Genomic DNA, 22378 nt, shown 5'->3' with positions numbered 1-22378 from the left:
GTGAGAAAATGAACGACTTCTGTCTTTGCTAACTTCAAGCCACATTTCTATGACACTGTTGCAGTTCCCAAGGGTGACAATGAACGCTAGTTGTTTGAGGGACAAGATTTTATACAAGTGAAGCCATTGAATTTAAGAGAAATCATACGGGGCAAATCAAATTTTCTTGATGCCTTAGTAACAGGACAAAATTTTACTTTATTTTGCTTTGATGGATTATTGGCCTTCCCTTTATACTTGGGAAATGAAAAACACTTGAAATAGAATGTAGTTTTTAAAGAGTTTTGACTTGCAGATCTCAGCTCTGATACCAATCTTGGCTGCATGCTGTTTGCAGTTGTTTAATGCCTGCCCTAACCTGTCCATTTGTAAAATGTATGACATGCTCACCAGAGTTAGTATGAATTTATTAGTGCTTCTGAATTGCTCTTGCATCATCCAGAGAAACGTGCTCACACTCCTGCTTGGTATTAGAAGTGAAATCCCTGTTCTATTTCAGCTAATGGCAGGAACTCTGATCGACTCCCAAAGAGGTAGGATATCATCCAATTACCATAATTAGATTGTTAAGAATTGTTCAGCTCCAAACTTTGTAATAATTCAAAGGCTGTTACCTTCATGAATTTTAAGTCAGATGCAAGTATAGCAGGTTGCAAATCTTCTGGTGCTTATGTAGTCACATTGCACTCAGCACTGGAGACCATTCACATTCTTCGCATTCAGCACATTTTGGAGCCTTGATGAGGCAATTAGAAAATCTGTGTATATAAGCCCAAAAAAAAGTATAACAATCTTTTCTTTAATGTTGTCACTCAGGTAGTGACCAGTTCTTTCATGGCTTTTGCCAACTACTGAGCTCCTGCTGCAAGAATTTTGCTTGAATAGTTAATTTGAAAGTCAAGTGTGAAATGAAGAACGCAAAGGCCAGCTCTGTGGGATGTTTTGCGGTACTAGTGGAAATGTTCTCTCCAGTCAGCATCTCTAAAGACTATAAAACTTGATTTAAATAATTTTTTTCTACTGTACAGTCCCCAACAGACGTTGACTGTTAATAGTTTTTACAGCTCTAATTTAATCTGGTAGAGTATTGAACTTGTACGTGAAAGGTAATAAAATCCTTTTAGTAGGAAGATGGAGTTTATGTTCAGAATAACAATCTATCAGTTTTGCAAAGATTGTTAAATTGCTGCTTTATAACTGTGATCAGATTAAGTCAGCCTAGCTGTATTTTGACTCTTGCTTTTCACAGAATTGTTAGGGTTGGAAGTGACCTCAGGAAGAGCATACATTCCAACCCCTCTGCCAAGATGGGGTCACCTGGAGCAGGTGACACAGGAGCATGTTCAGGTGGAGTCTGAATGTCACCAGGGAGGGAGACTCCAAAACCTCCCTGGGCAGCTGTGCCAATGCTCTGCCACCCTCAATGTAAAATTCTTCCTTGTGCTGAGGTGGAACTTCCTGTGTTTTCGTTTACAGACATTGCTGCTCGTCCTAGCACTGGGTACCACTGAGAAAAGTCTGGCACCATCCCCTTGGCATTCTGAGATATTTGCATGCATTGATAAGATTCCCTCTCAGTATTCTATTCTCCACACTAAACAGGCCCAGATCCTGCAGTCTCTTCTTACAAGAGAGGGAAACCCCTCATCATCTTTGTGGCCTGTGTTGGACCCTCTCCAGCAGCTCCATGTCTGTCTTGTACTAAGGAGTCCAGAACTGGACACAGAACTCCAGATGTGGCCTTACTAGGGTCAAGCAGAGAGGCAGGATCAGCTCCATTGCCCTGCTGGCCACACTCTTCCCGATGTGTTCCAGAGTGCCATTGTCCCTCCTGGCTTCAAGGACGCACTGTTGGCTCACGGTCAACTTGTCACCCACCAAGACTCCCTAGTCCTTCTCAGAGCTGCTCTTTAGTAATTCAGCCCCATCATATGCTGGAAATCCTAGATCTCAGCTGCAAGCTGAGGAATTGCCTCAATGTATTTGCCCCAGAAGAGCTGTTTGCTATTTTCTGCAGTGAAAACTTTGCTGAGGACCCCTATTTCCCATTGTGACTTCTCAGGCTACTGTCCTTTTGGGCTGCACCCGTCTTTCATGGTCTGCTGGTTCAGAAATGTCCAAGGATCCAATAGGGTTGCACTGACCTTGCTGAGCATCACAAGATTGTTGAGCAGAAGAACCTGACTTGGCTCTGTCTGTGCTTTTCCCCTAAGACTGACCAGGAAGGATTTAGGATGAGGTGTTAGCAGGGTGCATTCAAAGCTGTTGGGTAGCTGTCAGATGACCAGCTTTTCAAAGGGCTTGCGATGGGATTCCAAGTTTACCCAGTTCATAGGGCCAAAGGAATGGCTCTGTGTTGAGAGCACGTCAGGGTTGCCTCAGCATTCACTGGCATGAGTTTCAGGTGGTTTGTACATCCATACCAGATAAGGATGTTAGGCCAGAGATTGTGGGAATGGGCTTTGATCCTGATGTGGGTTTAAGTTGTAGGCTTACCAGTTTGTATTTCTTCATTTGAAAACTTTTTTGGACAGGTGCTTTGTTCATAGTGTCTGTGCGTGCATAGTACTTCAACATCAGTTTTCTTGTTTATAAATCATCTGTTACCTCATTAGTCCTGAGCAGTAGAACTTGAAGCTGTCTCCATCACCTCAAAAACATCTTGCTACTAAGCTGATAAACCATCCTTTCCTTTGTGTGACATGAATGTTTAAATGTTGTAAACAAGTTTCCAAAGGATCAACAGCAATTTTTCATGCAGGATATATATAATTTGTCTTGTAATATTCCTTTTATGTCAACTGCAATAATCTACTGTGCTTAAAGCATAAATATCTTTTCATGTGTGTTTGTCTGAAGTGACAGCAAGTTGCCAGAGATGTTATCAGACACAACATATGAGGATGAGTAACACCATTGCCTTATGACTGCAGCTATTTAAAAGACAGGGAAAAATTATCATTAGAAGCTGAATATTATTGGTAGGTTTGTCACACAGTATGTGAGTGTTCAGAGGGAACATGAAAAATAAAGTATTTGCATTTAGACCAGCACTTTCTGGAACATCACAGAGCAGTATCAGCTAGTAGGTTTTCTGTTATATAATGCAAACATGGATGTATTGGGGGAAAAATACTGACTGCTGTTCCCTCTCCAAACCTTGAGTTCTGTGTGATGATGATGAATGAGCTCAGGGCCCCAGAAGTGCTAAGTGCCTGGGTCTGTGGGTGTATATCTAGTTACCATTTCATCATTTTAACTGCATCTCTTCAATATCAGCATTGCATTGTGCAGCCAGGGTCCAATTAAAAACCTGTAGCAAAAGACTCCTGCTATTGCAGGATCTTTGTGATAAGTAACAGACCCTCCAGAGTCCTGAGCAGCAGAATCTGACACTGGCAGCATGAACCATGATGGGGCCTTTCATCTCAGCTTATGTCTCCTGGTATCTAAATGGCAGCCCAAGTCTGGTGGAAGCTACAGTGCTTTTTCTAGCTATTCACCCAGGGGGATCCCAAGAGTCTTATCAGAGTTGCAAACCAATAGGAGAAAATGTGTGCAAGGAAGTTCTAGCTGGAACCTTAGAGTCTTACAGTTTACAGAATGATCTCAAGGCATGCCACATGGATTCCCACTGTCGGGAAATACAGGCGAACAGGTGGCTTCTGGTTTTGCTGAGAAAGTCTCTTGCTGTGAAATAAAATATTCTTGTATGCCTTGGCACGGATGTGTACTGGATCTCCGGGTGATCCCTTAACTCTAAGTAGCAGTCTCTAGGCTGATCCTGGAAATGGTGGTCATACTGATCCTGGGGGGGGGGGGGGGGGGAGGCGGGGAGCATTGCAGGAAAGTGTCAGGCAGTGCCTGAGAAATTGTGCTTTTAAGGGAAGGGAGAAGGATAGGAATTTGTGTTCAAAATGTACAATTTCTGACATCAGATACATTAATTATTCTTTTGTGGGTGCCATGGCTTAATCCCAGAATCTTCACATTTGCTGTATAAGAAAATGTCTGTGGTGTTAAAACAGTACCCCCATTTCAACTTTGAAAACTGTTCCCATAACACCAGAGCTAAACGATGCTCTGATAGTTGGCATTTACTTGCTTGGCACTTACAAACTAAAAGACCAGTAAGAACAAAAAGAGAGCACTGCTGCTGACAAGGAAGTCACCCATGAGGTAGCTGAGCTTTCAAAAACAAGAACGAAGTTGTGTTAATTCTCTCCTCTTTTAAAATAAAATAAACATGTATATATGTAAAAAAACAACCTCTCATAGCTCTAGTATCTGCCTACGTAGGTGATCTCCCCAAAAGGATGCACTGGGAGGACATTTCTGACAAGACTGTGTTGGTGGCATGGCCAATGCAGTGGTAATCCGTTATGGAGTCATGTCCTCTGTAATGATCTCCTAGGCACCACTTCACAGCAGCTGGTGTGGGGTTGTTCCTCCTGGGAGAGTGTTCTGGGGTAACCCCACCATGGCAAACTTGTACTCCTTTTAGCAGTATAAATCTGTAGGTACAACTGGCCATGTGATGAGTAATCAGCTGCAACTGCACAGTGTGAGCCCTGCAGACAGAGAGTAGAAATGAAAAAGACAGAACAAAGGAGATTTGTGACTGTCTCACAAATCTGCTGTAGCAGCCACCCTGGTCTACTGCTGGACTTCATTGATGTTTCAAACCTGACCTCAAGTCAGGGCATAAGAGGAACGGTCCTTGGCAGCTCCCTTGATTTAGAACCACTGCAAGAAAAGGAGGATTGAGAGTTGCTTTCTTTGTTATTTTTAAAATCTGACTCCCTGTTGCAAGGCAGTAAGATGTGCAAATGGCTCTTGCACCTGGCAAGTTACCATCAGCAATTATTGCAACACTTAGTGTCTTTCTGCCACCAGCAGAAATCTCTTTGCTCCCTTTCATGTCAGAGATTTCATTGTTCTTATGGGGATGGTAAAATTAAAGCCACAAGATTTACTGCTCTAATTCTCTTTTGTTTGCAACAAAAGGGAGACAGGGAAGAATGATACATGTAGCTGGATTTTGTTTTGTTGGGGATTTTTCTTTTACTGACCAACAAAAATAACTGACAAAAACTGTTTGTTTAAACTCATCAAACAATTCCATTAGCAACTGTATTAAAGACTATTATTTAGATATAGGAATCTTGTTATTAAGGAGAAAAAGCTGTGACTGCATTTCACTCTTCTGTTTGAAAACCTTGACATCTGAGCAGGCTCTACTTTATGTATTTCTTCATATTTCTTTCTTTCAGTATAGACGTTTTCTAGTTTCAGATATGTCCTTAATGTGGTGTAAATGCCAAGAAGACTGTTTGTGAGCAATATGTAAAAAATGCTGTTTATGATAAATGTATGTATGCGAGGGAAACAGCTTTTGATTGGAATCCAGTTTTCATTTGTAGTTCTTCCATTATTGCCCTTTGTGTGACCTTGGATGATTTGCCAAATCAGACTTTTTCAAAGGGGACGTCTGTGAACACAAGTGCAGTTCCTGTGTTCTAAACCAGCATCTGATAGTCAGCCATTAAAATCCAAGCTCTTGACTCTCAGTTCAGTTGAGAGAAATTAGAACAATCAAATAAGGACAATTCACCAGATGCCTCGTGGAAGGAGGTGAACTGCAGCAGGAGCTCAGAGTGGCTACTGTGCACCTCCTGGTCCAGAGCTTACACACTGAGGTGAAAACAAGAAGGATTCATTTGTAGCTCCTCAGTAGTATTTCTTAGATACCTTGGATACCTTATGAGCCTTGCTCAGTGATGTAGGAGATCATTTCTCTGAAGCTGCAACCTTGGCATTTTCAAAAACAAGCTTCTGCTCTGGCTAAAACTCATGCACATTTAAAAATAAGTTTCAATTACAGCCCTGTTGAGCCTTAATTTCTCTCCCAATGACATTAAACTCTTTATCAGACTTGCCTGTTTTCAGAATTAACAGACAGGCTGTATTAATGGATGCTCCAGGTAATCAAGATAATGAGATTTCATTACCTGACCAGTCTTGCTAGAATTTGTGAAATATCATACTTTTTCTTGCTTTAAAGGTTGGTCCCTTTCATTTGCCAACTACAGGCCCCAGCGTGCTTGTTCTGTGGACAAATTGATAAATTAGTCGGCTGCCAAAAGGGAGTCATTTGACTCACCTGAAATGAGCAGCAATGGGATGAAAATACATTACCTCTGTCCCACTGGATAAGCCTCAGATTGTATTGAAATAGACTTAGGCCGAGGGAGTCAATGTAGTGGATAATAATGAAATGTTTAATGTGGATTAGCTGCATATAAAATTAATACATTAGAATGAATTGCTGAAGAAATGAAACTGTGTCAGACCTTTATCCTGTCTCTAATATTAGACTTAAAACCGCTGCAGTCTTCTGTTTATAGAAAGTTATTGAATTTGTATTCTTTATTTGGGTGAGAGGACTAGATACAGTATAAAGTATTATAAATAAGTATGTATATGCTAGAGCTGTCACATCAGGATCCTGCTGAACCAGTGCTAATATATTTGGGTCTGAACCAGACCCAAGAGGTTACAGATGGGAATCTAAACCTAAAACTCCTTGATTACCTGTGTGGGCTTTTTTCTTCTGGGAGTTAAATCTACGTGTAATATTTGTTTTGAACCATTCAGAGGTGAATGAAGTGTTGCTTTAATCTTAATAGATTTAATACAAAATGGGCAAACTTTCCAAACTACCTGGCAAATGTGATCTTTGACTGTGAGGTATGGAAGGGCTGCAGAATGAGCTAAGACATAAAACTCAAAAGTATTCATTTGTAATCTAGGAGGTCTTGGGGATTTTCTAATTTTTAAAGCTTTCTTATTGCATCCTCTCTTCTAGGTTCTTTCCTGTTTCTTAATGCATCAGAGAGGCCAAGCCCCACCATCCTGAGCCCTTGGCTGAGAAGCAACAATGATCAATGTGTAGTTCAAGTGGCTGTGTACAAGTTTTACCAGCAGAGTGGAGAATACGTTGCTCGCGTCCATCTCATTGATGAGAGCAGCATTGAAATCCTGTCAGAGGAGAGTCCGGAGAAACAAGGGTAAGTCTTATCCCCTTGTTTGACTCACAGCTTGAATTGAGAAAAATCACTCGACTGTGTAGCAATAGAGCCACAAAATGCATGCTGCACATCTGAGGGGAGCAGGACACCCCACTGAGAAGATGCTTGTCTTGCATGGGTCTAAAATATCATAGAAGGTGAAGATTGGTACCTTTTTATTATACAAGGCATTATCAAACTTCTGCATCCATGTAATTGAGTGTCTAAGTCAACACCGTATTTATTCAGTGCTTGCAGGTATAGATAGAGCATGGATACTTATCCTCAGGTTAAAGCTTTTCTGCCTGATTCTCTCTGTGTGATTGCTTTTTACTACTTCTTAACCCATGTATACTTTTGGGCTTAGAATATCTACTGAGTCTTTGCAGTTTCATGTGCCTGCATACATTTTCGGTTTTGTCTTCACTTCTTCACATGGGTTTTTTTGCCCATACAGCTGTTCAGAACTACTGGCAGGGGAGGAAAGCTTTTGATCTTTCAAGGGTGCAACTGTTTGAAATGTTTTATCCTTTTTGTGCAATTAATCTTGATGATGTTTTAATTTGTCAGACTTCCTGTGTATTCTTTTAAATTTTTGTTAGCAGCAAAACAGCAGGAGATGAGCACAGTAAATATTTCAAGATGCTGTAGGAGTAGAGTAACTCGGAATTTAATTTGGATATATGTGAGGCTAATGTTCTACCTGCTCTATATACTGACTATTTAAATTTTTTATTTCTTACCTTTGTTGTGAAATGTGTTAAGAAGCATAACTTTTACCAAACATCTCAAATGTTCTTTGTTTTGATGTGATAGATTAGAGAGTTTCTAATAGCAAATCCTGCTGGCTTGTGCTCGTAACAAGATGTGATTATCTGATTACTGTCTACGGCAAATTCTGCATCTTCCAGTAGCAAAAGGAGAATGTGCAATAAAAAGCCTTGCAGGAGATAACCTAACTCATAGAAACAGTTTGAATAGTTGTAATTCTCATATAACACATGGCCAATAAAAGTGAGGGGGAAAGCCTGTGTGTGGATCTAGATCATACTTAGTTCCAGCAACATCATCCAAATTGTAAATTGCTGTTGATGTCTGGGGAGAGGTAATTAGAGGAGCCACAGCAGCTGTCTTCTTCCTTAGCTCTTTGCAAATGCTGTGTTCTGTGTCACAGCTAATAAACATGCTTTGTGCAAAGTGCCTCCTGTGTTGGCACTGCCACTGCTCCTTGGCACTCACAGGGAATATTGCTGTGTGTGAAACGCTCTGGTCTGCTGCATGGAGGAGCTGCCGTTCCGATCTGTGGGTGGGCAGAACTCACCAGGAGCACAGGCAAGTGCCAAATGCAAGGAGCCTTGAAGGGAAGGGAAAGATGGCTTTAAGTACAGTAACAAATTCCTAGTTTTGCCATCTGCTGGCGATAACATGGATGACTCAGCTGTGTGTTACAGATGGAGATCATCACCACAGTAAAGAGGGTTTATGCTTTTACAGAAGGTGGCTTTGGTTATGGCTTGACTGTCCCATATGCTTGCCAGAAGTGCAGCTTGCTCCCCAACAGCATCTCTGTGGCATGTGGAGGGGTAAGGATGTGCCTGTGGTTTTCATGGGTTTGTATGTCTGACTCCTTGGTACTCCATGTGCTGGAAAACTCCAGTTGGAGCAACCGGCTGGTTCATTTTCCCCTCCTCCTGTGGTCCTGTCCCTTCACTGCAAGAGGCAGTAACTCTTCTTTCAGCTTAGCAATGCAGAAAAGCTCTGCTACTGTGCCCACATAAATGTCACTTGGGGATGGTTAAATGGCTCCTCACAGCCACAGATGAGAAGGTGGCAATTTGTCATAATTTGCCCTAAATCTTCATTCCCGAATTTGAGTGACCCTCCTTTGTTTGGAGGGATAATATCAGCTATTCCAGCTCTGATAATAAAACATGTAAATCTCACTTTTTAAAGCATTTTTTTTCCTTTAAATAGGAATCCAGTATAGCTGATCAAAAGTTTAGTTTAATTCAATGGAGTTCTTAAATGAACTAGCAATCTTACAGTGGAAATTGGTTCTGTTCAATATTTATTTTGTCTTGGAAATTGCGAACAATTGTGTTCTTTTATAATGAGTTCTTTGACCATGCTATAACCAAACAATTTCTAAAATTTTATAAGGATTTTAGCTCTAGGCACAAAGTAATTGAATTCTTCAATGATGAGTCTGTGCTAGAAATAAAAACACTTTAAGTTACACAGCTGACACTTCTTTGATTCTATATGCTTTATATATTGCTTTGCAAACAAGAGGTGTATAGTGTGTGTAGCTGCCATGACATTGTATGTGCAGTAGTGAGTCCATGCCCTTACTTGAAATCAAGCTCATAGCAGGAAGAATGTGTTTTATTGGAAAAAATCCATCTGAAGGGTGATAAAACAATAAGTTAATTCTAGGGTGGGTTTTCTCAGATCTTGAACTATGCACCGCACTAATATCTTCTTTACATTTTTTCTCTTTTTAAATTGTTAAACTCAAATTACGTATATTAAGATCTTACAAGGTCTTCACAGTTCACCTGCATTTACAAGAAAAAATTCAGATTCTGTCAGGTATTACTGTTTCATTCAGGGTGAAACCAGGCAAGCCAAGGTTTTGGCTGACAGCACTTGAGGCTGATTTTAAGTAGAATATATGTATGTATAATATATTGTATTAGGTAAAGATAGCATGACACCCAAATATTTGTTACCAGAGCTCATCCATGTTGTCTTTGTGTGTAAATTACCAGGTGTGATGATGCATAAGGACTCAAAGCAGATATGGGTATTCTGTTTGCTCCTCTGATCTCATTCTTTAGGGGAAAAAACAGCCACAGCCTATGGACTAGAGTTGTCCCAGTTCCATAATGAGCTAGAGGGGTTACAGAAAACATTGTGTGGAAGACACCTGTTTGTTTCATTTTCTTACCTGACATATTTCACTACAGCTGATGTATTGCATGCAGGAAGAAAGGTGGCTAAGCTAAGATGCATCTCACTGCAGTAGGGTGGAGCAGATGGAGCATACACCAGAGTGGCAGAAGTGATGGCTGGGAATGGTTCCTGAGTGATGAACACCAGAGGCTGGCAAAGGGATACTTGTTTTGTGGTACACAGAAACTCTGCCAAATACAGTCATAACTTTTATATATAATATATACAAGAATGCTTGCTACTCAGAAGGTAACTATGTCCTTGTTCAGCAGAACTGCATACTTTTAAAAACCATTATTATTTTTAAAGAGGAGAAAGGTCGTACTCCAATTTAATTTGTGGGGTTTGGAGCACCTTTGGTTAGACCTTCCTAACTTAACTCCTAAACAATCAGTAGGACTCTTATATGAGGAACATTACACCACTGTGTTCTATTAGAGTTATTTTTGTTGCATGGAAGTGTTTCTAGCTGCTCTGAGTCTGTGGATGTTTTTGATGTGGTTAGTCTCTTCTGACATCTCTTGCAATTCTGTTGGGTTTTACAAGCACCCGCAGATGATACAGGGAGAGAACCAGTGCACTGCTATTGATCCTTTGTAATGGCAAAAGAGTTGTTATAATTCCTGCCATGGAGCACAGCACTCTGATTTATCTCAAATGACACCAGGTGTGGGTATTATCTTCTGCTGTTTTTCTGTTCCTTTGGTGCTGTATACAATCCTTTCTTGCTATTTTAATGGGGTTCCCATTTTCTGTTTCTGTAGGTAAGGAGACATCGAGTATGTTTATGCTGCACATTGGTAATTTAGCAAAGCAGAATTGCTGCCACTGTTTGAATGTTGACTTCTGGGTGCTTGTCAGACTGTCACTGTGGTCACTGATTTAATTTCACCTCTCATCTTTTTTTCTCATGTGTTCAATTTGTAATTATAAAGCAAGTAAGATTGCAAGTGTGTTTAGTAGAGTGGAGAAAACACAAAGGAAATCAAGAAAATCTTGTCAGCAAGGACAGAGTTTGTAATAAAGGATTGATTTTCATTTCTTTAGATCTGTGTGTTTTGGAGAAATTTTAATTGGGCAAGGACAAAATTATCATGGTTCATTTTAATTACCATTATTACTTTATGCCTCTACTTGCACTATTAATTGTGAGCTGCTATATTACATAGTATACAGCAAACCAAACTTCTTATAAGAACATAGCAAATGACACCTAATTTTAATGTGGTCTTTCATTGTAGACCTCCCTCATCACCAAGCTTGTGATTGATCTGAAGACTTTTGTGTAAATTTGTGAAGTTGAAGGTGTTTCTTACATAAAACATGAAATTTGAGCATGTATGCATGAGAAAGGAAGTAATAAAACACAAATACTTCACATAGCCAGTACTTCAGTAGGTATATGAATACTGGTGCACAGAACACTTCCAGCAGAAAGTTCACCTGGTTCTGAAGGTTGCTGCAAATCATGATAGGCTATTCCCTTTTTGGCATCTACAATTTCACTTAAGATTGATTGCATTGATAAATGTCAAGGAAAATATATGAAGGAATCAGTAGCATCTGTCACATTTGACCTTGAGGCTTGAAACCTGAAGGTTTTTTCTTGTACTAGTTTTTGTTCCCTTTCTGTCTTTCTTTCTTTCTTACCAGTAGCTTCAGTAGCCTGTCTTAGAGACCAGAGGCTTAATAGAAGAATGTTTGTTTGGTTTATATTATTTTTGTGAGGATGGGGGATGTGTGTTTCCCCTTCTCCTTGAAAAACTTGACTAAATTCAAGCCTTTGTTCTGCAAATGCCTGGGCTAAGACCAAAGAATAAAGACCAAAGTCTTAGTGTGTATTTGGGGCATTTAAACTTATTTTTAAGCATCAAAACATGTCTCAAAATTTGCAGGACATTTTTACTCTTTGAGAATTCTAAATTAGGAGTTTAAGTGATTCAGTTCAAACTATGCATTTGAGAAATTCAGGTAATGCAGGAAAATAATTTGGATTTATGGATTTGTTAGAAACTAAGCTCTCTCACCCTGATGGCCAGGCAACACTAATCCTTAATTTTAGAGAGATAACTTGAATTGTTCTAGACAGAAAATTAGCACTTAAACTTTTTCTGTGCTATTACCCACTAGCCAACTTATAGTCCCTTTCAGTCTGTGAAATTCAGGGCAAAGGAAGGAGAAAAAAGGGGAAAGAAAAGTAAAAACAAAGTTGGTGTTGCTTTTCCCCCTTCCCTTTTCAAAGGGTACTGTACTCAATACCTAGGAAGAATCAGTTTGATATCTTTGATAGCAAATGCTTGCATGTGGGAAAAAGATTTTCTTCTCCACATAATAAACCTTTGGTTTTTCCAGTACCTCAATTCTAGACCTAAGGAAAGCTTTAACTCTGTTGGTCATGGCACCTTGAGGAGTTTGTTGCTATTTAGTTTTCAGTTTGTACAGCATCACAGACTCAATTAGGCTGGAAAAGACCTCTGAGATCATGAAGTCCAACCTTTGTCCAAACTCCACCACGTGTGTCAACTAGACCCTGGCATCAAGTGCCATGTCCAATGTTTTCTTAAAACACCTCCAGAGATGGTGACTCCACCACCTCCCTGGGCAACCCATTCCAATGTGTAGTCATCCTTTCTATGATGGAATTCCTCATAATGTCCAACCTTAGCTTCTTCTGATGCAGGCTGAGACTGCGTCCTCTTATCTCATTGCTGGTTGCTTGGGAGAAGGGACTGATCCCCACCTGGCTACCCCTCCTTTCAGAGAGCTGTAGAGAGTGATAAGGTCTCCCCGGAGCCTCCTTTTCTCTAGGCTAAACATCCACAGCTCCCTCAGCTGTTCTTCATTGGACTTAGCTGCTCCGGACTCTTCACCAGCTCCACTGTCCTTCACTGGACACACTCCAGCATATCAATGTCTTTCTTGTAATTGAGAGTCCCAGTGCTGGACACAGGATTTGACGTGTGGCCTCACCAGTCTCAAAAAGAGGAGGACAACACTGCCCTGGTCCTGCTGGCTGCACTCTTGCTGATCCAGGCCAGGATGCCCCTGACCACCTGGGCATGCTCTGGCTTGTGTTCAGCGCTGCCAACCAGCACCCCCAGGTCATTTTTAGCCGGGCAGTTTTGCAACCACTCTGCCCCCAGCCTGCAGTGATGAAGGCAAGGCCATTGTTGTGGTCAAAGTGCAGGCTCCAGCGCTTGGTCTTGTTGAACTTCATACTGCTGGGGAGATTTAAATTAAAATCATTCAGGATCTGTAAGGTAAAATACTGCAATGCAAAGTTTTAGGCATTAGTATGAACCTGGTGTACAAATATCTGCGCGTTTGTAGACCATTTTCCCATGCCACTTGGGCACAAGATTATGTGGCTGAAGTTACTGCTTTCACTCTAGGGTGAAGTAAATGTCTGTACACTTCTGTTTTATAAGTCTTGGTGGTTTTTCTGTCACTGGAGTGCTCTATTATTCCTTGAGATAAACATGAGTCCTTTTTGGAGATTTTTTTTTGGTTTAGAGAGTGCATTATTGTTTCATGTAGCCTTAAGACAACAAAACAGTGTCTTCAGAGGGCTCCAGAAAGGTTTTCTGTGTTATCAGTTGGGACTGGGCTGTAGCACCTTATTTCTTCTTACATCTTTATGGAAGTGAACTATTTGTTACCATTAATGATATATTAATATTACCAGAAACCGAATTTTGAGTGCCATTCACTATTGTGGCAGATCATATTGTGAAGGAACGATATCCTGTGACCTCTTGGACCAACCAAATTAACTCAGTAGTGAGTAATTGCAATTACTTTTTTTAGCAGTTAATCACAGTCCCAATCAAACCGATGGAAAATCAGTTTGGGGCAATGTGGGGGGGAAGTGCTCTTTCTTTTTTTGTAATATACGTTATCAGACAGTTATTAGCTGGCCGTGCTGCCTCTTATTGATGCTTACTAGATTCATGCAAATAGGAAGATCAATGTTGTGTAGTATAACTCCAGTTACAACCATGAAACAGGATGGGAGTTGTAATTTTAAAGTTGAAATAAAGTAGAAAATGAGAAGCATGTGTCAAACATGAAAATTTGCTTACTACTGCAGCACATTACTTAGTATGTAGAGAATGATAAAAAAGGGAAAAAATAAAAGAGAAATGTATTGTTCACAGTAAGGGCTCACTTTTTACCAAGTGGAACAGCCTTTTCTGCTGCTTTGAACATGGTGCTGAACACACTAGTGCAGGAGGAGTGGGGTGGGGCGCTGGATTCCCAGTATGCCTTGGCACAAGGATCTTTGTGGCTTCCCAGATAATCACAGGACCTGTTGGTGACCTTTGGCCTTAGGGGGCTGCTTCTGTGCAAGAAACCTCAGTCTGGCACATCTGACTCTACAGAAATGATGCCAAACTGAACCCCACTTAAGAGAGTTCAGCCACTCTTTGTTCGCCTGGTTTGGATATTTGTTCTTCGAAACAAAAATCCCTTAATATAAATCATTTCTTACAGGGCTAAAACAATTTCTTCAGACTGCTCTGAGCGACCTAATCCAACTTTTATACTGTCCAAATCCTGGGCAGAAAGATTTGTCATCTTAAACTTTTGCACCTTGTATCATTCAAAATTATTTTCAGGTTCCTCTTCTCTGGTTGTTATGCTATTTTCACTTTCCAAACTATGGGTTGGCTTTTTCCCCCCCATTCTCTCATTCTTGTTTCCTTGTTTTATAGATCTTATGTTTTCTTCTCTACACAAAGGCTTCTACTTCAATTTTTAAAAGTAATCCTAAACTAATCTTCACAACCTCATATTGATGTTAGTCCATGCTGCACTTCCTATCAGTTTGAACATGTCAGGATGAATTCAGTTTTGATAAAACCTAAACAAGCAAACCACCTGCCACACATCACCCAGCCTCATCTTCCCAAGCCTGCACAAACACTTTAGTTTGTCATCTTTTTCTTTGTTTAGGTGTCCTTTCTGCTATATGAAATTGTAACAGTCTTTTAGGATCCTTTGCTGTGTCCAAGTATCTTTGCCCACAGCCAAATGCTTCCGACATTTGTTTCCAGACACAAGGCAATTAATATTGCCAGCCTTGTTTCTAGTTATTTTTCACTCCCCTCCAGCTAAACTCTCTGTCATTCTGCTGTTGGCCAAGTTTTATAACTAGCCTGTGGTATAATTGCTTTCTGTATCTCCTGCTTACTTTTGACCTTAAAATCCTTCTGAGTTCTGTGCAACTGCCTCTGTGGCTGTCCCATTTTGGAGCATGGCTTTGTCATTGTGTGCAATTTCCTTGGGGCTTTCCCTGCTAATGCTTCAGAATCTCCTTCTTATCCAAGGCAAATCTACCCTCCTGTAGGAAGTACTGTAGAAGATTTACAAGGTGATATTCTTGCTTTCAATTTCAGAGAGAAATTAACTAGGTGCTGATAACTTTGCAAGACTTTAAAATCATGTCCTTGACCCATCCACCTGCTAAAAGCATTCCAGTAGTGGGAATGCAGTTGATTCTGTGTTCTAAGTCAGGTTCTTGGCTATGCCCCTGAAATTCTCATTGGTGTTCCATGACTTGCAGCACAGGGTTCAAGTTGTGTGGGGCAGCTTTTTACCCTCACTTTAAAGAGCACTGTCTGTATTGCTGCTCACCAAAAAATGTTGCCTATTATTCTCTAGTGCTGGTAAATTGTGTGTTTTCCATACAGGAAAAAAGAGAGCTCTGATAAACTTGACCTCTAACTTACAATTTGCTTCTGCATATTAAAAAAATCAAAGGCTTATTCAACTGGAATTAAGAAGCTAATTCTCAATAAAATCCCACGTGGGAAATTGAATGAAGGCTTAGAAATTATTTAGATTCTGATGCATGCTGCAGTGGCAGAGGCAGCAGCTTGAAATTCTTTTCAGTGATTGAGGAAAGCACTGTATGACTTTCCACAGGGATACAGTGAGGACTGAGCTGTATGACACCAGTGTGAAGCACTTTGCAGAGCTTTTAATTTAAAACTCATGTACTGTATTTGTTAAATAATATTGCTCCTGCCTGAAAGATTTTTTTCTGTCAGATAGCTACCTTTGTTTTGTTTTGAATTTTATGGCTTTCTATAACGCATATCTAGTACAGTAGAAATTATATTCCTTTAATAAAATACTTTTTCAAGAGCTCTTTTTTGTACTAGCAGGGCAAACCATTACTGTCAGCAGCTACTCTAGTAAAAACATGGGGTTTGGTGTTGACAACAACATCAAAGGCACAGGTTTCAGACAGCCTTGTCAGAACTATTTTAAATAGTGCTCGAATCAGGTTATTTCTTCATTTGTGCACTTTTGTAGAAGGCTTTCCCTGTGCTGTGCTGATTGTTCTTCAGCATAGGGAAGCCATGAACATTTATGGTTTGCACAGTAGCATTTTGGTATCTTGTATAGAGAAATGAACAGTGCTCCCCACCACATTTGGATCTGCTGGACTTTTCCTTTTTTTTTTTTTTTTTTTTTTCTTTTTTTTTTTTTTTCTTTTTTTTTTTTTTTCTTTTTTTTTTTCTCTCAAGGGGTTGTGTTTTACTCTACAGACATTGAATTCTGAGTGTGATAAAGAACAGTTGCCAGCTTTTTTAAAGCATCAATCCATAACCGTATGGTATTTGTTGTGTCTTAGATCGGGCTGACTAAAGAGGGTTTTCTCTTGGGAACAGCAGCAATGAAGTTTGTCTGTTGAATGTAATTGGAGCTTTTCCTGGTCATCCCTGGCTTGGTGTGCCATTTGTGCTGATGGATTGAGGCCACAAAAACGCATAAAAAAGTTTCTTTGGACAAAGCGAAGATATTCCTAGCTGAGACTTGGACCAGCAGTGTGTCTGTCATCCTTGGTGAACTTCACATGAGGATGAGATTGCAGAAGACTGGCAAAAGTCTAAATTTTTCACAAGGCAATGAAGTTTTTATGACTTTGCTTTATCTAGCAAGGAATACAAACAGTAGAATAAATGAGACAAAGTCAACGGCCTCTCATATTCAGATCAGTGACCCGTTATTATGATGCCTTTATAACAGAACAAAATTACACTAAGGGGGAGATTTTATCAAAATATTTGCATTGAAATACTATTTAATAAGGAACCAAGTAATCTGATTTTCTTCAGCAGAAGAAAATTCCAAAGTACAGAAGTCCTGTGCAGTGTGCTTGCTCAGAAATGTTAAGATAATTTTAGTTAGATAATTGTTGTTGGTACATTAAATGCAGTGGACAACCTGATTATTTTTAGGATGATAGAACATCCTAAGAGTGCCTAACTTAATTTACTGCCACACCAGAAAATAAAGCCATTAGATGATCTGTCTGGATATTGTCTTAATTTAAATGTGTTCCCAAATCCAGCAACTGGGGGTTTTTTGCATCTCTGCCCCTTTATTCTCTAAATGCCTGTCTTTCAGGAGGCTGTGGTTTGGGAAGTGTGGGCTAATGCTTTTGACATCTCAGGTCCATATCAAAACCATGATGATTGCAATTTGTTATTATTTCATGCCAGATGAGCTGTTTAGAGGCTCATTTCTTAGTGGTTTCTAAATTACTTCTGACACAACTTGATTTCCCTTTTTTATGAAGTCTGTAGCCTGGGAAATTGGGCTCCTTTCATTCCTTTAGGCAATTTCTCCAAGTCAAGACTGGGATGTGTATGTAGTTTCTTTGAAAGGGCATTGACTGCTCTTAGTTTGTTTTAGATGGGGCATTTTGTTTGCTGGTATCAAGGCAGTTACAGCTGTCAGTAAAACAGCTGCTCTCAGACAATGAGAGATACCATCAACTTCAATGTTTATCAACAATCAGACCACTATCAATATAATACTTTTGTCAAGAACATCTTGCTTTCTTTTTACTTATTGCCTTCCACAACTATTCTATTACAAAAAAGGGGGGGAATATCCTATAGAATTTTACTCTTTCCTTAACAATTCAAAATTTGAGAGATTGGTATTGGATGACAGAATTTCTGTCTTCCCATCAGCTCTTCTATCTGTTCTCAATATTCCCAGGGATAACTTCTCCCCTATTCCCTCTGTCTCAGCCCTCTTCCCTTCTAGTTTTGTATTTCAGGCTCTTCTTTTTTTCCAAACCCTCAACATTTCATCTTCACTCCCTCTCTCCTGCCCCTGTCCTGCTTGTCTTTGACTTGGATCTATTTCTTCATCACAAATTCTGGGTCCAAAAGCTGGGGGAGTATCGTGGTTTAACTGTGAAGAAAATTAACTCTACCTCAGTCCAAACCAGCACAGGGAGGCACTGAGCGGCTAGTTTTGTGTGCCCCGCTCTGGTTCTGCCTGTTACAGCCCAGGGTGTGCACTGGACACCTTCCCTTGTGCAATTCAGCTGCTGCTCGTGTAGGAAAATCTCTGCCAGGAGGACACAAACATCAGCTTCTTAGAGCTTGCAAACTGGCCTTAGTGAGGTGAATTTTCACAGCAAAGACCATATAATAAGGCAAGTGATTATTTAGCTCTCCAGCAATGCTTTCATCAAGTGGTCTGAAGGACTCTTAATAACACTAAGACCCAGCTAAAGGAGGTGGCGCTATACAGTGGACACAGTCAAGCATTAAAGAGGTGTTCTAGCAGATCATTAGTGAGCTTGTATTCAATAGATGTGTGACTGAGTGGCACTGCATTTATGGTATTTTTACTAGAAGAGTGCAGGTTTTGATGGAGAGAAATAATGTTGATGTCTGGGTTTTCTTTTTTCAAGTCAAAGGAATTAATTCCAGTGGCGATTGTAATATTTATCTCCTCTGCCTCATCTGAGTGACCCAGCACTGTTCGGAGAATAATGGGCATTAATTCACTGAATTTCAGCATGAGCACAAAATCTAGATTTTGCATTTGTTGCAATGCAGAAACATTTGCAGGGGCAAAGTTAAGAGGAAGAAATAATTGTTCAGAGGCAAGGACTGTTCTAGCCCTGCATCTGTCCCTGAGTCCTCATCATGAGCAGCACTTGGCAGGTACATTTCTACCCTCCATGGGACAGGCACTGCAAGTACTCTTTCCATCTTCTCTTCTCTGTGCTCCTCTCAGCTCTCCTCAATGCATTAATACTTGCTATTCCTGAGATTTGGATGCCTGATTTGTGTCTGTCTAACTAAATTGTGAACTTTTTTTTCCACAAATTAATCACTACCCTATCCCGATTTCATGTGCCTTTGATGCCTGGTTTTAATTGCTTGAAAGTCAAAAGCTTCAATGAGCAGAAAAATTAAAATTGCAAAATCCTGATGGCTTTTTGTAGTTGAGTTATTTGCCTCCTACATCAGCCTGAAGAGTATGTTTTTCACTTGGCTTTTTTTCTTTTTCCTTAAGTGAGTGAATGTCTTATTAGTTTTCTGTTCTGAAAGAGCCGCAGGCTTAACTGCAATGGATAGACAACATTTTAGCTCCAGAACATGGAACAAGTTCTGCGTTCCTAGATTCTGAAAGAGATCTTACAAGTCAGTGAAACAGGCTATTCCCTTCTTTTGAAGCAGGACTTAAGGACAAAACTGCTATTTCAAAAGATTGAAGCCCATAATATATAGCAGAGTTTCACGGATTTCATGATGGGGATAAAAGTGGGAATGATGCATATTCTGTTCAGCTGAAAAAACAGAAATAATTTAGGACAATTGCGTGATTTCTTTTATTCAGAAAATGTGTCTTCCATGAAATCAGGACTTTTCCCATGAACAATGTTGGTGTTTTTCCCATATTGGTTTCTTGGGCTGACCCCAAATGCCTTCTTGGCTCTCTGTTCAGGATTACTGGCTGTCATTTTGCTGCCTGAGTTCACACACAGCAAAGTCTGTCCTTTTTCACAGGGATTGTTCTTTATTCCTGTGAGACAGCATGCCTTCTCCAGCCACTCTGTGGCACATCATGGAAGTGACATGACTTGCAGAGCATCATCAGAATGCTGCTGGGAAAACTCTTCACACAAGGAATCTTAGCACTGGAGTGTCTTTCTGTCAGCGGTGTACAGCAGCATGGCTTTGTAAGAGAGTGCAGTTGAGTGATGAATCTTCTCAGACAAATATTGCAGGTCACATATGTAAAGCATGCTGATAAATGGATATCTTTATTTTTGTTTGCTTTAAAGATGGCAAAAACATGTTCTTACTTTACAAATTGTTTGGGCTTATAGAACTTAATGAAGTGTAATAGCAGAGCCGAAAGGTCCCATGTTTTCTCGTATTGAAGAGTAAAGTTACTTTGTGAAGAAAAATTCCCCTGGTGTAGAACAAGTTAATTAATTATTGAGTGGAAAACAAGCTTTCTGTAACACTGCTAGATTTCAAACCTGAAATTTGTTGCCTTTTATCCGCTTGGGTTTTTTTCTAGAACTGAAATAACTGCTTCTCCCAGTATTGACTTTTTCTTAATCACTTCTGCATGTAGTCTTCTGTAATAATTTATACCATGATCATGCTCAGCTATTATCTGCTGACTGATAATAGAGTTTGTTTTACAAACAGTAGTCATTGTAATGTAGCTGTTCAGTACTGGCACAGCAAGCCACGGTAATAAATTTGGCAGGTGAAGGTAATCCTTTACTCAGCTTTTCCTCAGTTATCCCTCAGAAAGTATTTTATTTTCTGTTCCTTGCCTCTGACAGCTCCAGTGAGAGTTGTTTGGGTTAGTGAGATTTTTCAGCATTGACATGTAAAACTGATTTTGTTGCCTTTTACCTCATAAATGTATTTAAAGCAATGTATTGGAAGTTTCAGGATGTTCTTGAGGGGCAAAGACATAGCCTATATAGGCTATCTCTTTATACAGTTACCCCTTTTGACCATAATAGTTATTTAGATTTGAAGATCCACAGGTTGCCTTTGGAAGGAAGAAACATTGGCAGTGATACCAAAGGTTTGGATCATCCTATGATTTGAAAGTCTTGTGTTCTGAAAATGAGACATCAAACCCCACAATAAACTGTGTTCACAGCTTGTGTGGCCCAGAAGCTTCATAGTCTTGTTTCTGGGCCACTCTCAGCTCTTTCTGAGCTCTGTCTGATGTTTGCTCTTTTCTGAATATGGTATTCATGGGTTTCTTCCTTATCTCTCCCTCATAAATGCATTTTAGCATATGCAGGAATTATCCTTTTCTCTCCTAGTCTCTAAAAAATTGCTTTCTTTTTTCTCTTTCTGTTTGACATTATGAGGAATTGAGGGGGTTTTGGTTTATGCGCTGGGCATTGCTGGTGTAGGTTGTGTTTGAGAGAGAGAGACTTGCTGAGTGTGATACTGTATATTCTTAATCCTTTGTCCTGGAATGACTGCTGAAGGATGGCTTTGTGTATCCTTATTCCCTCTTGGAAAAGCCATCGTTGATATGCCAATCTCATCCATCTTTTAGGAAATGCAGGTATAAAATTATTTGATGCATAAGCTCAATATGTTTTCTACCATGGAAGGAGAAGGAAGGGAGGAGGGAGTGTTCCTCCAGTTCATTAATCAGAATGAGAAATTGTAACAACTTCCCAGTCATTTACTATTTGTTCCAAAGTAAATCTGTCTAAATATTAGTGCACTGGTGATAGTAAAGAAAAGGCGGGGGAGGGGGATGTGGGCCGGCAAAGAACCTCGTCATTAGCTTGTCACATGCTGTACATGGTAGACCAAAGATATATGTGCTGTGGCATCTCTGTAATGAAAACTTGAGCAATAAAAATAGTTTCTGCCATGTTCTGGAACAGGAACTCTCTGAGGAAACACATTAAGAGTATTTCACATTACAAATTATTATTGCATATTCAGCTATTGTTTCATATGAGAATTGTGTGTATTACAGGGCAAGGGAAGGAAGACAGAGTTAGTGTTTCTTCTGTAAGCAGAATTAAGATTTTATGCATCTGGCTTATGTCAGTTCTGGCCTATAAATTGAAGTTAATACTTTAACAGAATAGTGAGTTTCTTGTACCTAGGATGCTTGATGGACTTACACATGTAGTTCAAGATACACTGGTACTGGCTGAATATGTGAATCTCTTCGCGTTCACTGTGCCTAGACAGAAGAAGTATTGTAGTGTGGAAATGAGACTTGTTGGATGTATCTAGTCAGGAGTCATCTCCCCTGTTGAATGTAAAGACAACATTGCAGAGGTTGAATATTACCGAATAACAGTATTTTGTGCAAATAGGGGGTTTTCTGCCATGCCTAAATTTTTTAAATTAATTAAATGCTTTGTTTCATGCACTCACTTCTCTCCACTCAGGAGGGTGTGTCATCTTCATTGCCTGCTTACTTTCTAATTAATTATATGACCTTGCACAGGAGGTCACTGTCTTCACAGCAATTTGGAAGAAATTTTAAAACATCACTGAGGGTTTCTATATTAACATGTT

At 39.9% G+C, this 22378-nt stretch overlaps 1 protein-coding gene across 1 annotated transcript in view; it reads left to right on the top strand.

The window, feature by feature from the left end:
- Positions 1-22378, top strand: part of LOC136286208 (ALK tyrosine kinase receptor-like) — a 194556-nt gene that overhangs the window by 48873 nt on the left and 123305 nt on the right. Inside the window, exon 5 of the mRNA XM_066177564.1 lies at positions 6869-7070. Within this exon, the coding sequence (XP_066033661.1) occupies positions 6869-7070 (202 nt within the window). The remainder of the gene's footprint in view (positions 1-6868; positions 7071-22378) is intronic.

Source organism: Chamaea fasciata, unplaced genomic scaffold (assembly GCF_029207755.1).
Source record: "Chamaea fasciata isolate MVZ Bird 193981 ecotype frontalis unplaced genomic scaffold, bChaFas1.0.hap1 SCAF_3, whole genome shotgun sequence".
NCBI classification, from domain to species: domain Eukaryota; kingdom Metazoa; phylum Chordata; class Aves; order Passeriformes; family Sylviidae; genus Chamaea; species Chamaea fasciata.
This window is presented reverse-complemented; position numbering and strand designations above follow the sequence as displayed.